This window comes from Saimiri boliviensis, chromosome 11, assembly GCF_048565385.1.
Source record: "Saimiri boliviensis isolate mSaiBol1 chromosome 11, mSaiBol1.pri, whole genome shotgun sequence".
In the NCBI taxonomy this organism is placed as follows: Eukaryota; Metazoa; Chordata; class Mammalia; order Primates; family Cebidae; genus Saimiri; species Saimiri boliviensis.
The window spans coordinates 27,988,028-28,004,799 of NC_133459.1; the positions used below are offsets into that span (position 1 = coordinate 27,988,028).

Genomic DNA, 16,772 nt, shown 5'->3' on the forward strand with positions numbered 1-16,772 from the left:
TCTTTTTTTTTTTTGAGACAGAGTTTCACTCTCGTCCCCCAGGCTGGAGTGTAATGGTGTGATCTTAGCTCACTACAACCTCCATCCCCTGGGTTGAAACGATTCTCCTGGGTTGAAGCAATTCTCCTGCCTCAGCCTCCTGAGTAGATGGGATTTACAGGCACATGCCACCACGCCCAGCTAATTTTTGTATTTTTGGTAGAGACAGGGTTTCACCATGTTGGCCAGTCTGATCTTGAACTCCTCACCTCAGCCTTAAAGTGTCGGAATTATAGACGTGAACCACTGCACCTGGCCAACTTAATTATTTTGTATGTAGATCTTCATTACCATTTGTTGAAAAGTCTATTCTTTCCTTATTGAATTATCTTGGCACTGGGATTGGTTTCTTTCATTCAGCATAGTTTCCTTCATCTAAGTTGTATATATCAGTAGTTTATTACTTTTTATTGCTGGGTAGTATTCCACGGTGTGGAGGTGCCAGTTTGTAAACAGCATTCGCCTGTTGAATGACATCTGAGCTGGTTCCGCTTTGTCGTTAATATAATAAAGCTTCTGTGAACATTCATACATAGGTTTTTTTTTTTTTTTTTTTTTTTTTGAGACGGAGTTTTCGCTCTTGTTGCCCAGGCTGGAGTGCAATGGCGTGATCTCGGCTCACCGCAACCTCCGCCTCCTGGGTTCAGGCAATTCTCCTGCCTCAGCCTCCTGAGTAGCTGGGATTACAGGCACACACCACCATGCCCAGCTAATTTTTTGTATTTTTAGTAGAGACGGGGTTTCACCATGTTGACCAGGATGGTTTCGATCTCTTGACCTCGTGATCCACCCGCCTCGGCCTCCCAAAGTGCTGGGATTACAGGCTTGAGCCACCGCGCCCGGCCCATACATAGGTTTTTGCCTAAACATAGCTTTTCGTTTTTCTGGGATAAATGCTCAAGAGTGCAATTGATGAGTCATATGGTGATTGCATCTTTAGTTTCATAAGGAACTGCCAGAGTGGCTATATTGTTTTATATTCTCACCAACAATGTATGAATGATCCAGTTTTCTGCATCCTTGCCAGCATTTAGTGTTGTCACTATTTTTAATTTTGGAGTTCCTGAGAGGTGTGTAGTGATATCCCATCATGGTCTTAATTTGCATTTCTTCAGTATCTAGTGATGTTGAACATCTTTTCTTGTTTTTTGTTTTGTTTTGGAGATCTGGTCTCACTTGGTTGTCCAGGGTAGAGTGCAGTAGCATGATCTCAGCCCACTGCAACTTCTGCCTCCCAGGTTCCAGCGATTCTTGTTCCTCAGCCTCTCGAGTAGCTGGGATTACAGGTGCACACCACCATGCTGGCTAAATTTTGTATTTTTAGTAGAGACAGGGTTTTGCCATGTCAGCCAGGCTGGTCTCAAACTCCTGACCTCAAGTGATCTACCCCCCTGGGTCTCCCAAAGTACTAGGATTACAGGTGTGAGCCACCGCGCACGGACGAATATCGTTTCATGTGCTCTTTGCCATCTGTATATCCTCTTTGGTGGATTCTCTGTTTGTGTCTTTGAACATTTTCTAATTGTTTCTAATTGAATTCTTCTTTTTCTTTTCTTTTTTTTTTTTTTTTTTTTTTTGCTGTTAAGTGTTGAGAGTTTTTTGTACATTCTAGGTCCCATCCTTTGTTAGATGTGGAGTTTGTAAATATTTTCTCCCAGTTTGTAGCTTGTCCTTTCACCCTTTTTATATGGACTTCCACAGAACTATTTTCAATTTTGATGAGGTTCAATTTATAAAATTTCCCTTTTATGAATTGTGCTTTTGGTATTAAGTCTAAGAATTCCTTGCCTGTCCTTGTCTCCCAAAGATTTTTTCCCCTTTTTTTTGAAAGGGAGTTTTGTTCTTGTTGTCCAGGCTGGAGTATAATGGCACCATCTCGGCTCACTGCAACCTCCGCCTCCTGGGTTCAAGTGATTCTCCTGTCTCAGCCTCTCAAGTAGCTGGGATTACAGACATGTGCCACCATGCCTGGCTAATTTTTGTATTTTTAGTAGAGACTGGGTTTCTCCATGTTGGTCAGGGTGGTCGAGAACTTCTGACCTCAGGTGATCTACCTGCCTTGTCCTCCCAAAGTGCTGAGATTATAGGCGTCAGCCACCATGCCCAGCCTCCTGTTTTTTTCTAAAAGCGTTACAGTTTTACATTTTACATTTATGTTCATGTCCTAACAACTACAATAGCACCTTGAGCTTAAAGGCACTCAATAAGTATTTGTTGAATAACTCTTCAAACTAACCCTATATATTTCATTATCTGTTTTGAGTAAGGTGTGAGGTTTAGGTCAGTGTTATTTGTTGCTAATCAATATTCGTGGTTTTTTTTTTCTTTCTTTCTTTTTTTTTTTTTTGAGATGGAGTATCACTCTGTCACCCAGGCTGGAGTGTATGGTGCAATCTCAGCCCATATTACCATCTACAACCTCTGCCTCCCGGGTTCAAACAATTCTCCTTCTTCAGCTTCCTGAGTAGCTCGGATTACAGGTGCCCACCACCATGCCTGGCTAATTTTTGTATTTTTAGTAGAGACAGGGTTTCACCATGTTGGCCAGGCTGGTCTTGAACTCCTGACCTTGTGATCCACCTGCCTCGGCCTCCCAAAGTGCTGGGATTACAGGTGTTAGCCACCGTGCCTGTCCCAGTATTTGTGTTTTTAAAAGCTGATCTGTGAATTATCTAAAATCTAGTTTAAAGCCGATCTGTGAATTATCTAAAATCCAGTTTAAAGCCACACTTTGCTTTGGGAAATCCTTGAATGGTGGGTCTAAAATCTGGCTTTATGCCACACTTTGGGAGTTGCTTGAGTGGTGGGTCAGGGCGTTCCAGTGGGAATTGCTTTCTAGTGAGGGGTCCGGGTCAGGTTACTTAACCTTTCTGAACTTCAGTCCCCTTGTTTTACAAAATGGGAATAATAACATTTAGTAGTTAGAGTTAGTTTGAATAGTTATTCAACAAATGCTTATTGAGTGCCTATTATGTGCAAGGTGCTCTTGAAGTTGATAGGGATACATGACTGTAACCAGGACAGACAAAGGCCACCAACATGTGAGTTCTTCATGGAACTCACATTTTGGCAAGAGGAGATAGATAACAGATGAGTAAACAAGTGAAGTATACAGTTGACCCTTGAACATCACAGGTTTGAATTGGGCAGGTCTGCTAATACAGATTTTTTTCACTCACACGTGCATCAAAAATACAGTATTTGTTATTCCTGTTATCCCAGTGCTTTGGGAGGCTGAGGCGGGAGGAGTGCTTGAGGCCAGGAGTTTGAGACCAGTCTGGGCAACGTAGCAAGATCCCATCTCTGCAAAACAACAACAACAGCAGCAACAAAAATTAGCTGGATGTGGTGGCATGTGCCTGCAGTCACAGCTACTCAGGAGGCTGAGGCATGAGGATTGCTGGAGCCCAGGAGATCACTGCTGCAGTGAGCTAAGATTTCACACTGCACTCCAGCCTGGGTGACAGAGCAAGATCTTGACTAGAGGCAAACAAACCAACCATGCAAAGGACTCCCAGTGTTTCCAGGGTCTGCGTATATGAAGGGCCAACTATGGGACTTGAATACCTGTGAATTCGGTTAAATTCTAGGGGTCCTAGAACCATCCCTGGCATATACTGAGGGAGAATTATATAGTCTGTCAGATGGTAATAGGTGCTGTGAAGAAGAAAAGCAGGGAATGGGGCCTGGAGGGTTGTTATTTTTAAAAGGCTCAAGGGAAGGTGACATTTGAGCAGAGATCTGAAGGAGGTGAGGGACTGAGCCATGCAGAGAGCTGGGGGCTTGCTGGGGAAAGCAAGCACCAGGCCGACTGAGCAGCCAGCGCAAAGGCCTGGAGGCTGCAGTGTGCTTGGCATGTGCAAGGAGCATCCAGGAGACCAGTGTTACTGGGTTAGTGACTGAGCGGCAGATGGCAGGAGAAGAGGCTGCAGTTGAGCTGCAGATGTGGGACTTAGAGCCGTGTGTGCAGAGAGAGCTGGGGAGCCATCGAAGGGTTTAGAGAGCAGGAGTGAGCATCATCTACTTGTGTGTAAAAGGATCACTCTGGCCCTTTTGTGGAGAACATTCTCCAGGAGGGCAAAGGTGCCACAGGAGACCAGGGAGAAAGTCACTGCAACCATCTGCCTGAGAGTTGGTGACGGCTGGGAGCTGAGTGGAAGTGGTGGCGGAGGGGAGGAGTGGTCAGATTCTGGGTTTATTTTGAAGGCAGAGCGAACTGCGTTTGCTGACGGATTGAACATGGGATGAAAGGGAAATAGAAGTCAAGGATGGCTCTAAGGTGTTTTACCAGAGCAGCAGGAACGACGGAGCTGTCATTTCCTGCAAAGGAGCAGACTGTGGTGGGAGCTGGTTTGACGCAGGTGTCATAGATCAGGAGTTTTGTATTGGAAATGTTGACTTTGAGATACCTGTTAGACATTCCAGTGGCGATATCCATCAGTAGCGGGATGCATGAGTGTGGAGTTCAGGGAAGAGGTTCAGGCTGCAGATAGAAATTTGAAAGTCGTCAGTGAGGAGATGGTATAGATGGTATCTAAAGCCCTGAGGTTGGGTGAGATCATTTACACTAGTGGTTCTCAACTAGGGGCAATTTTGTCTCCCAGGAGACATTTGGCAGTGACTGAGGACATACTGGTTGTCAAAACTGGGTGGCGGCAATGAGGTGTTACTGGCATCTAAGGGGATAGAGGCCAGGGAAACTGCTAATGCATGGACAGCCCTCGACAACAAAGAATAATCTAGTCTAAAGTGTTTCTAGTGCTGAGATTGAGAATCCCCAATTTAGTCCTTAGATTTTTAGGGAATGAATGCAGATAGAAGAAAGAGGAGTTATGAAGCCTGAACCTTGGGACCTCCACTGTTTTGGGTTAAATGCAGACGATTGCATGAAAATGCATTAAATGCCCGTGAAGTATACAGCTTCCCACAGTAACATGTGAAGTATAGTCACAGATGAAGTATAGTAACACACAGTAAGCACCCAGGACACGATGGTGTTTTTAACCTTTCTTTCTTTTTTTTTTTTTTTTTTGAGACGGACTTTCGCCCTTGTTACCCAGGCTGGAGTGCAATGGCGCGATCTCGGCTCACCGCAACCTCCACCTCCTGGGTTCAGGCAATTCTCCTGCCTCAGCCTCCTGAGTAGCTGGGATTACAGGCACGTGCCACCATGCCCAGCTAATTTTTTGCACTTTTAGTAGAGACGGGGTTTCACCATGTTGACCAGGATGGTCTCGATCTCTCGACCTCGTGATCCACCCGCCTCGGCCTCCCAAAGTGCTGGGATTACAGGCTTGAGCCACCGCGCCCAGCCGTTTTTAACCTTTCAAAGGCAGTTCTAGTTTGCCACTTAGGATAAAAGGAATCATAGCTCAGGGGTCCATGGAGAATCTCTGTTTTACTCCCTTAGTGTATAGATGGGGAAGCTGAAATCCAGAGAGGGAAGAGACTTGACTGTGATCAGAAAATGGGTCAGGAAACCAGGTTTCATGATAGCGGCTGTTGATTATTCCCATTTTACAGATGAATAAACTTAGATTTAGAGATTTAGAGACTTAGCCACTTGTCCAAATCTACACAGTGAGTCCATGGCAGAGCTAGAACCAAAATTTGAATCTCTTGATTTCTAATCCAGTGTTTAATTTAGTTTTTTTTTTAAAAATTATTTTGTTTTTAGAGACAGGGTCTCACCCTGTCAACTGGGCTGGAGTGCAGTGGCATGATCATAGCTCACTGCATGCAGCCTTGAACTCCTGGGCTCAAGTGATGCTCCTGCTTCAGCCTCCTAAGAAGCTGGGGCTACAGACCTATACTACCATGCGCAGCTAATTAAAACGTGTATATATATATATATATATATATATGTTATTGTAGAGACAGGGTCTCACTATGTTGCCCAGGCTGATCTTAAACTCGTGGCTTCAAGGGATCCTCCTGTTTCAGCCTCCCAAAGTGCTGGGATCACAGACATGAGCCACTACGTCCCGCCTAATCCAGTGATTTTTAACAACAGCAGCAGCAGCAGCAGCAGCTGCCACAGCTGCCGCCATCGTGGGCTGAATGCCCATTTTGTGCTGGACACTGCGAAACACTTTTCATAGGCTGGCCAGGATGGAAGCTGGGGCAGGGTCCTGGCAGACAGGGTGCTCACTCCTCCCCCTGCCCCTCCGAATTACATGCTTCTCTTTGTTGACATCATGGCCCCTCCCTGCTTAGGCGCGTTGGCTGGCGGTTGTTTTGCTGTTGGCCAGCTGTGTTGTCATCTCCTCCATCCCCACGAAACTCCCCTTGTGCTATGTTATTTACCATAAAAGCAATAATATAGCATCAGGAGAAGGCGTTTTTAAAAATAAGCACTCTGAAGCTCATCATCCTCGCCCAACAGCTGTTTTAATTTTTCTGACTTCTTCACATCTCTGCCCATATGCCTGTAGTAGACATTTTTACACTCTTGCATTGGGATGTAGAAAGCATTCCGTATGCTGCTTCATTTGCTTGGTGTGGTTACATGTGTTATGTTGTTCATAATTATGTTTATTGACTGTAGAAGTCCATTGAATGTGCCCATTTGGCTGGACTGTTTGTTTCCAGACCTCTATAATGATCAATAATATTACATTGAGAAACCTAGCGCTTATAGTTCTTCCCTACTCTCCTGACCGTGGGTTATTGCTTTAGGATAAAGAGTTAGGAGTGGTTGAAGAAAGGGCTTTGAAATACATTGCTTTAGAAAACGATTGTGCTAATTTACGCTGCTATCGGCATCTCATGTTAATACACACATTTTTATTAATTACTCTAGGCTGGTAATGACTGTAGGCTGGGCAATTTCACTCATCTCGTCTAACTCTCACACTTGCTCTTCAAAGTAGACATTATAGTCTCCTTTTTTTTGTTTTTGTTTTGACAGAGTGTTACTCCGTCACCCAGGCTGGAGTACAGTGGCACGATCTTGGCTCACCGCTTCTTTTGCCTCCCAGGCTTAAGCTGTCTGCCACCTCAGCCTCCTGATTAGCTGGGATTACAGGTGCGCACCACCATGCCTGGCTAATTTTTATATTTTTGTAGAGATGAGGTCTCACTACTGTGTTGTACATGCTGGTCTCGAACTCCTGAGCTCAAGGGATCTTTCTGCCTCAGCCTCCCAAAGTGCTGAGATTATAGGCGTGAGCTACTGCACCTGGCCATAATCTCCATTTTTTTAGTACAGGAACCTGACATCAACACTCAAAGGGCGTTAAGTAACTTGCCTGAAGCCACAGAACTATAGCCAGGTGTGCTGTAATCCCAGCACTTTGGGAGGCCAAGGCAGGTGGATCACTTGAGCTCAGGAGTTTGAGACTAGCCTGGGCAACATGGTGAAACCCTGTCTCTACAAAAAATGCAAAAGAAGTAGCCAGGCATGGGGACACTTGCCTGTAGTCCCAGCGACTCAGGAGGCTGAGGTGGGAGGATTGTTCGAGCCTGGGAGGTCAAGGCTGCAGTGAGACAACAGTAGCGCCACTGCATTCCAGCCTGAGTGACAGTGAGACTCTGTCTCAAAAAAACCAAAAACAAAGAAAAAAAGAACTAATGAGGGGTGGAGATAGGATGTAAAATTGGGTGTACCAGATCCCAGTCCAAAGCTCCTCCCATGAGAAAAAGTTGAACATTTCAGGGTTCTGGCATCCTGTTTAGCCTTACTAAAATCTACACATGGTGGCTTAATTCAATGGCTGTTAAATGTTATGCTTGCTGTTTTAATGTGCATTTTGACCTCTGATTTCTTTTCTTTTCTTTTTTTTTTTTGAGACGGAGTTCCGCTCTTGTTACCCAGGCTGCAGTGCAATGGCGCGATCTCGGCTCACCGCAACCTCCGCCTCCTGGGCTCAGGCAATTCTCCTGCCTCAGCCTCCTGAGTAGCTGGGATTACAGGCACGCGCCACCATGCCCAGCTAATTTTTTGTATTTTTAGTAGAGACGGGGTTTCACCATGTTGACCAGGATGGTCTCGATCTCTCGACCTCGTGATCCACCCGCCTCGGCCTCCCAAAGTGCTGGGATTACAGGCTTGAGCCACCGCGCCCGGCCGTGACCTCTGATTTCGGGGTGACCTGTAGCCCTGTGGAATTTAGAGGGATGGGGCTGTGAGGCCCCCGAGTTCTGTTTTGCCAGGGTGTGTTGACAATTGAGGAGAGTGTGTCTGGGTGCCAGATGGTTTTGGAAACATGGAGAAACTCATGGATTCACACCCCTCAATCAACATATCAGTTGGTAGCAACAAACTATTTGAGCTCTCTGAATCTGTCCAGATATGATCAGGGTTGGCAGGAAGAAAAAAGACAAGTGGGACCTTCTTTTCAAAGAGCCCTCAATCTACCTGGGGAGGTGGGAGGTGGCACAGTTGTCAAAGAATGAGATGCCTAAGTCTGAAGTTGGGAGTTTCATCCTCCAAAGTTGCTGTCTTGGGCCCTGTAAGGTGATTTTAAGAAGCTTGAGTAGGTTGCCAGTATTTAAAAATCTGGAGATTTCACATAAAAGTCGAAATTTCTGGCTCCTCTTGAAAAACGGGAAGATCTGGCAACCCCCTTAATCTGTAGTCCTGCATGGCAGCAGTCCTCCAGAGGTGAGTCTAGAGTCCCTTTTGGTTGGGACACCTACTGTCCTGTTTTGCCACGGCCTTCACCCAGCATGTGTCCCCATGTACCTGGAACTTCTCCTGCCCTTCTGGAAATGCTGCAGGAGGGCTAGGAAGCAGAGTGCTTCTGCCAAGCCTGAGGCTGGAAAGGAATGCAGGGTTGCATTCCAAGGGGTGGGGATGGTGTGAGCAGAGCTGCAGGGGAACCACTCCCCGTAGTGCAGATAAAGCAGCAGTACCTCGGCGCTTGTAGGCTCCGGGGACAGTGCATGCAGGGCAGCCAGGACCACAGCCACAGACTCGGAGAATAACTCGAGGACCCCTGGGAAACATGGCGAGTGAGCACACCCCAGATCTGCTCCTTCTGGCACAAACAGAAGAATGATGGCTTAAAACAAAACTATATTTTAAAAAATTAGGAAAATCTCTATGGGCCAGGAATGGGAGAGAAAACCTAAGTGTGGTGAATGGGCTTGCAGCCCACAGTACCCAGAATGCAGGGAGCAGTGGCAGCCAGCCCCTCAGTGCCCATATGGGATGGGATTTGGGTGGGCCCTGCTTGCAGGGAGAAGGGAGCCAGTCAGGAGGCAGGCTTTGTTCCTAGCGAGTGCTGAAATCTCTCTTTGATGGCGCCATATATAACTGGAGACATGCTGCTTATGTGTGGTCCAGGGAAGAAAGGAAAACTCCTGGGTGGAAACAGAAACTTGTATTGTGCTGTGCTTGGGGCCAGTGTTGAAAACTGTGTTACTGGTGTCCTCCCAAGGAGCAGCCTGAGCTAAGGCTTCCCTTTGTATCTGCTTCATAAGAGGAATTCTGAACAAATTAATCACAGAAAAAATGCTATTAGGGGCTGGGCACAGCGGCTCAAGCCTGTAATTCCAGTACTTTGAGCGGGAGAGGCAGGAGGATTAGTTTAGCCCAGGAGTTTGAGACAAGCCTGGGCAACATAGCCAGACCCCATCTCTATAAAAAATACAAAAATTAGCTGGGCACAGTGGCATGTGTCTGTAGTGCCAGCTACTTGGGGGACTGAGGCAGGAGGATCACTTCAGCCGGAGAGATCTAGGCTGCAGTCTGCCGTGATCCTGCCACTGCACTCCATCTTGGGTGACAGAGCAAGACACTGTCTCAAAAAAAAAAACAAAAACAGTGCTCCTAGGGGTTGTACTTAATCTTCTTAAGAGGTTGTATAGTGGTGCTTTGTCACCTGTTCATTAAGGGATGCTGAAGTCCCTCTAGCTGGGGACACTTTGCGCATAGAGCTTGAGAGTAGTGAAACTATACTTCACCGAATCAGGGTGCAAGAGAGAAAAGGATCATTTGAAGCAATCTTGGTGCCTTCCCTCATTTTACTGATCCAGAAATTGAGACCCAGAGTTTTGCCCAAGATCACACAGCTGGTCAGTGCAGATGCAGGACTGAGGGCTGAGTCCTGAGCTCCATCTTGGCTTTGCCTCTTCCCTTCCCCTCCCCTCCCCTCCTCTCCTCTCCCCTGCCCTGCCCTGCCCTGCCGTCTCCTTTCTTTCTTTCTTTCTTTTTTTTTTTTTTTTGAGACAGGGTCTCACTGTGTCACCTAGGCTGGAGTGCAGTGGCGCCATCATGGCTCACTGCAGCCTCAACTTCCCAGGCTGAAGCAATACTCCTGCCTCAACCTCCCGAGTAGCTGGGACCACAGGCATATACCACCATGCCTGGCTAACTTTTGTATTTTTAGTAGCGATGAGGTTTCTCCATGTTGGCCAGGCTGGTCTCAAACTTCTGATCTCAGGTGATCTGCCTGCCTCGGCCTCTCAAAGTGCAAGTATTACTGGCGTGAGACACCGTGCCTGGCCAACTTTTTATTCTTTGCAGCGATGGGGTCTTGTGTTGCCCAGGCTGGTCTCAAACTCCTGGGCTCCAGCAATCCTTCTGCCTTGGCCTCCCAAAGTGTTGGGATTACAGGCATGAGCCACTGCACCCGGCCCAGTTTCTTTATTTATAAAATGGGGATAATATTCTGGTCCATAGAGTCACCAAGAAACCGTAAAACATAACATGCACCTCCCTTCTGTTGGAGTAGCTGCCTCTTTCCTGAGGCATCAGTGAATTCCTATTTGGGAGGTGGACAGTGGGGGTTAAGAGCATGGATTTCAGAGCCAGCCTGGCCAGGTTTGGGCCCCAGCTTCACCACTTACCGTCTCTGTGACTGTGGGCAAGTTACTGAATTTCTCTGTGCCATTGTTTCCATATCTGTGTATTAGGGCTAATAATAGCACTCGTCTCACTAGATTACAAGGATTAAATGAGAGAAAGCATTTTAAAGACTCTAGAAGAATGCCTGGCATATCCAAAGCCCCCAGTACACGTTAACTGCCTTTATTATTATCATCATAATATAATAGATTGTGTTTCCCTTTTTGCTTGGACAGTCAGGGAACCCACCACTGAATTTGAACCTTCTCTTTAGACTTCCACATAGGACCTAATGGCATGTATTTCTGTTTCTGTTTCCCTATAATTCTCTGACTTTATTTAACTATTTGGCTCTCATTTCCCTCATTACCCTGATTTCTGTATGTTATTATATTATATGTATTGCTATATGTTGTTTCAGAACTAGTTTGGAATTAATACCATAAGAAAAATTTAGCAACAGTTTGATTCAGACTGGCTTGTTGGAGTCCAGGGTGATCTTGAATTAGGAGGTGAACTGTGCTATTAAAAATAAATGTTGGCCAGGTGGGGCGGCTCACGCCTGTAATCCTAGCACTTTGGGAGGCTGAGGTGGGCAGATCACTTGAGGTGAGGCGTTCAAGACCAGCCTGGCCAATATAGTGAAACCCTGTCTCTACTAAAAATACAAAAATTATCCGGGCACGGTGGTGTACACCTGTAATCCCAGCTACTTGGGAGGCTGAGGCGGAAGGATTGCTTGAACCTGAGAGGCGGAGGTTGCAGTGAGCTCAGATCATGCTGTTGCTCTCCAGCCTGGGTGACACAGTGAGCCTCTGTCTCAACAAAACAAAACAAAAACCATGTAGCTATTACTTTTGAGGGCTTATTGTATATTAGCCATTGTCATGCATCCTTTGTGAGTATTTCCTTAAACCATGCAATGATCCTGAGGCCAGGCCTGTTATCTTTCCATTTCATAGTTGAGGAATCTAAGGATCCGGGTGAAGTGATTCAGCAGTGGTTTCCAGCTGCAAGCGGCAGAGACAGGATTCAAGCGTAGCTCATCTGACTCCTAAGCACACACTTTTACTCCCTGTTTGATGTTCTAGGGTCCACTGAGCTTTTGGGGGCAATGGATGTCGTCGACCGTCTGGGACGGGTAGGCACATCTGCCCGGGGGTCTCTCGACCTGCAAGAGGGTCCCAATACCTGGAAGAGGGAGTGCACCTGGAAAATTAATAAAGACAGAGAGAGAGAAAGCGAGGCGTCTGGAGGGCTGATAGGCTGTGCCGAAACAGCAAATTTTATTTTTCAAAGGCCAGGAATAAATACACTTTCTTGGCTCTGGTTTACCTCATAGTAAGAGGAAATGCAAATGTATGCCTCACATGGCCTATACAATAGAGAAGTCAGATATGCAATCAATGGTTGTAAAAAGTAACAGAATTTCCTGTAATCACAAAGTTTGTTTGCATCCAAACATTCACAAAGTTTGTTTACATCCAAACATTATTCACAAAGCTTGTTTACATCCAAACATTATTCCTCCTGGCTGCAGGTATCTCTGGTTTGACCTTGTTTAGAACTGAAATGTGAAAAGGTTTTTTGGTTTTGCTCATCAGAATATCTTTTAATTGGATTCTCCTTTGTCTACTCCTGACTCAACTTAATTCAACTTCACCATTCAGGAATCTCTGAGTCAGGAATCAAAGCCATCCCTTATGGTGGCATTTTGCTTTGCAAATATCGACAGTTAAACCATTATCTAGGGTACAAGGCAGTCAGGTAAGGTTTAAGGCTTATTCTTGAAGAGTCATAAAAAGGTTAAAAGCAGGAACTGGTTGCTGGTAGGGGGTTACTCGGTCTAGCAGCAATGCATAATTTTAGGCCCAAAGGATATTGTGGTTGATATTAGAAACTGATCATTCATCTTTCAGTTCCTATATTTCCGGATAGCTCGGCTGCCTCCAGTAGGAAACTGTGTTTGGGATCAAACTCACCGTATAGTGAGACTCACGCCTTTTAGGGGTCTCACACGGGAGTGTTCCCCACAATTCCCTCTTTTTTTGTTTTTAAATGCAGCTCAAAAAGTTTGAGCTGAAGGCGCTGGAGGGAGGAGAATACAAGGCGGAAGAGGAACGGCAAGAGAATGATGAGTACAAGGAGAAAACCTCCAGTGCCAATTAAGGTAGAAAGGGAAGGTAAATGAAAACCACGAGTCCAAGAGGACAACGTGTCCACAATGTCGCGGGCAGTAGTGGCATCCTGCGGCAGCTGTCTGCGAGAAAAGTCAATAGCATGAATTTGACGCTGTGAGCGAAAAATGTCCAAAGACAGATTGTTGTGACTCCAAATGCCTTGTAGATGGGCACGGACCAGAGGCCAGTCCCATTCTGAGTCATTATAAGGAGCACTAGTAACACAAATGGAATTATAATCAGCATGACAACGGAAACGAAGACGAGACTGAAGATTATGAACCTTGTCACCCAAAACAGTAACAGTTTGTTCTAAAGCTTTAAGCTTAGCCTCCAATTTAGAATCAATATCAATTTGAGTACCCAAAGAAACAGAAACATTGTGGGTTAGATGGTTAACAAATGTGGCAGCTTGAATACTGTGAGCTAAACTTAAAGCTGCTGTGGCAGCCGTGGCCACAACACTAACAATAGTCAAAATACTAGCAATAAGAATACCCAGAAAACGTTTGGGGCGGACAATTAAATTGTGGATGTCATGTAAAATTTGCAGGCTATATTCATCATACCAGGGACCAGAAACATTAACAGGAAGCATAACATAAGGGGGTTGATGAACGACGAGAATAGTATGGGCAGGAAAAATAGAGGAATCAATGCAGTTGGTAAGAGTGCAAGAAGGGCAAGAAATATGGTAGTGACCAGAAGAGACGGAAATGTTAATATGACCATAAAGTAAGGCGTAAGGAGAAGCAACACAGGCTTGAACATAATGTTGGGAGCGAGAGGGGTAAGAAACACTGCAGGTACCTGCCTTCCAATAACTAGGGGTAAGAGCAGTAAAAAGACGCCAGAGAGACGTGTAGGTGCGGCCAGAGGAGGTAGAAAAAAATAGGAGTGGCCCAGCCGCCAGGGGACTGGTACCGATCAAAGGAGGTGGAGAGTGGCGCAGGGAGAGACCAATCATAAAGAGTGAAACCAGTAGAAAGGGTATAGGTAAGGGCAGTGCGTTGTTTAGGGTAGCAGAGTTTCCAGGGGGGAGAGGGGTCAAGAGAGGAGTTAACAACATGGCAGCGAGAGCGGGGAATAGACGGGAAATCAGGAGAGGAAGAATTCCACGATTCTTTGATACCAAGATAGGTGAGAAGCCAGTCCCTAGCATAGAAAGAGGTTTCGCCCTTAAGGAGGGCAGAAGGGCCTTCAAATGTGGTGAGATGCTTCATTCCTAATTCAAAGCAAAAGGGACCATTGGTAGAGGGGAGAATAGGTAAGAAGGGAATGCGAATATTGAGAGCGAGTTGGTCCCAATATTTTCGACGCATAAAAACACATAGGGGGAGAAGCAGCTTGGGCAAAATAGGAGTAATTGGCAGTTTGAGGGGTAATATGAGTGGAGGAAGGGAAGCCAAAAAGAGAAGTATCATTCAAATAAACAGGAAAAGCAGGGTCAGTCCAGGTAACAGGACGGAGGATAGGAGGGTCAGGGACATAAGCCCAAAGGATTTGAGAAGAATCAGCAGAGTGAGCATGGGAGGGGGAAACCTGGCAGGACAATATGGCCATCATGGCAATAAACATGACTGCAGGGGAACGGGAGTGTCCTTGTTCAAGAACAAGCTGGGTCGCTTCGGCAAATGGAGGGATGATGTCAGGCAACTGACTGACTGATGCTTTCTCTCCCTATTTTTCTTCCTCTCTTCCCATTTCTTCTACTCTCTTCTCTCTGCTTCCTGGGTTCTCCAGAGCCCATGAGGGCCCCCAAAGGCCTGGCTTTTGCTGACATCCAGGCCCGCCAGCTGACCCTGCAGTGGGAACCACTGGGTTACAACGTGACGCGTTGCCACACCTATACCGTGTCGCTGTGCTATCACTACACCCCAGGCAGCAGCCACAATCAGACTATCCGGGAGTGTGTGAAGACGGAGCAAGGTGTCAGCCGCTACACCATCAAGAACCTGCTGCCCTATCGGAATGTTCATGTGCGGCTGGTCCTCACTAACCCTGAGGGTCGCAAAGAGGGCAAGGAGGTCACCTTCCAGACAGATGAGGATGGTAAGAGTCTCAGTCTGGGCACAGTGGCTCATGCCTATAATCCCAGTACTTTGGGAGGCCGAGGTGGGCAAATCACGAGGTAAGGATATTGAGATCATTCTGGCTGACATGGTGAAACCTCATCTCTACTAAAAATACAAAAAATTAGCCGGGCATGGTGGCAGATGCCTGTAGTCCCAGCTAATTGGGAGGCTGAGGCAGGAGAATCGCTTGAACTCGGGAGGTGGAGGTTGTAGTGAGCCGAGATCGCACCCCTGCATTCCAGCCTGGATGACAGAGCAAGACTCCATTTCAAAAAAAAAAAAAAATTAAAAAAAAAAAAAATGAGTCTCAGCCTCACCCAGGGCCCTGTGTGCCTCCTACGGACACACCACGTCTGAGACTGAAATTTGCTGAGAGAATTTTTTTTTGTTTAGGATTAAACCAGCTGTATAACAACAAAGTAATGATAGCTCCTATTTGTTCTCCAGAAGACTTTGGGTTAGATTGGTCTAATTTCTTAAGTGTTTGAAAGAATTCAGCAGTGAAGCTATTTGGGCATAGAATTTTCTTTCTGGCAAGGTTATTAATAAATTTTAATTTTTAAAATAGATATTAGGATAGTCAGATTTTTTGTACTTATATTGCTTTAGATGGACTGCATTTTTTCTTTTTTTCTTTTCTTTTGTTTTTGAGACAGAGTCTTGCTCTGTTGCCCAGGCTGGAGTGCGGTGGCATGATCTCGGCTCACTGCAACCTCTGCCTCCCAGGTTCAAGCAATTCCCTGCCTCAGCCTCTTGAGTAGCTGAGATTATAGGCACCCACCACCATGCCTGGCTAATTTTTTGTATTTTTAGTAGAGATGGGGTTTCACTATCTTGGCCAGGCTGGTCTTGAACTCCTGACCTCATGAGCCACCCTCCTTGGCCTCCCAAAGTGCTGGGATTATAGGCATGAGTCACTGTGCCTGGCCTGGACTGTGTTTTTTAAGGAATTTGATCATTACATCTAAATTGTCAAATTTCTTTGGATAAAGTTGTTTATAATATTTATTTATTTAGAGGCAGGGTCTTGCTCTGTTGCCCAGGCTGGAGTACAGTGGCACCCTCTTTGCTCACGGCAACCTCCTCCTCCCAGGTTCAAGCGATCCTCCTCCCTCAGCCTCCTGAGTAGCTAGGACTACAGGCATGTACCACTGCATTCAGCTAGTTTATTTATTTTTGAGACAGGGACTCACTCTGTTGCCCTGGGAGGTGGAGGTTGCAACCTGGGAGATAGAGGTGCAGGTGGAGTACAGTGTCACAATCATGGTTCACTGCAGCCTTGACCTCCCAGGCCAAGTGATTCCCCCACCTCAGCCTCCCAAATAGTTGGGACTACAGACATGCACTACCATGCCTGGCTAATTTTTTGGTATTTTTTTGTAGAGATGGGGTTTTGCCACGTTGCCCAGGCTGATTTCTAACTCCTGGGCTCAAGTGATCCACCCACCTTGGCCTCCCAAAGTGCTGGAATTATAGGCATGAGCCACCTCACCTGGCCAATATTCTTTTATTATGTTTATTTAATGTCCATAGGATCTATATGACGTCCCTAGAATCATCCTATTTTATTTCTGATATTGGTAATTTGTGTTTTCTTTTTTCTTGTTCACTCTTGTGAGGAGTGTATAAATTATATTAATCTTTCCAAAGAACCAACTGTTTGCTTACTTGGTTTTCTTTATTTTC

At 45.9% G+C, this 16,772-nt stretch overlaps 1 protein-coding gene across 9 annotated transcripts in view; it reads left to right on the top strand.

Annotated features, from left to right (window-relative positions):
* PTPRU (protein tyrosine phosphatase receptor type U) overlaps positions 1 to 16,772 on the top strand; it is a 98,805-nt gene that overhangs the window by 29,384 nt on the left and 52,649 nt on the right. For all 9 annotated transcript variants that reach the window (XM_074380419.1, XM_039473876.2, XM_039473874.2 and 6 more), the window contains exon 8: positions 14,755 to 15,063. In XM_074380419.1, coding sequence (XP_074236520.1) covers positions 14,755 to 15,063 — 309 coding nt within the window. The remainder of the gene's footprint in view (positions 1 to 14,754; positions 15,064 to 16,772) is intronic.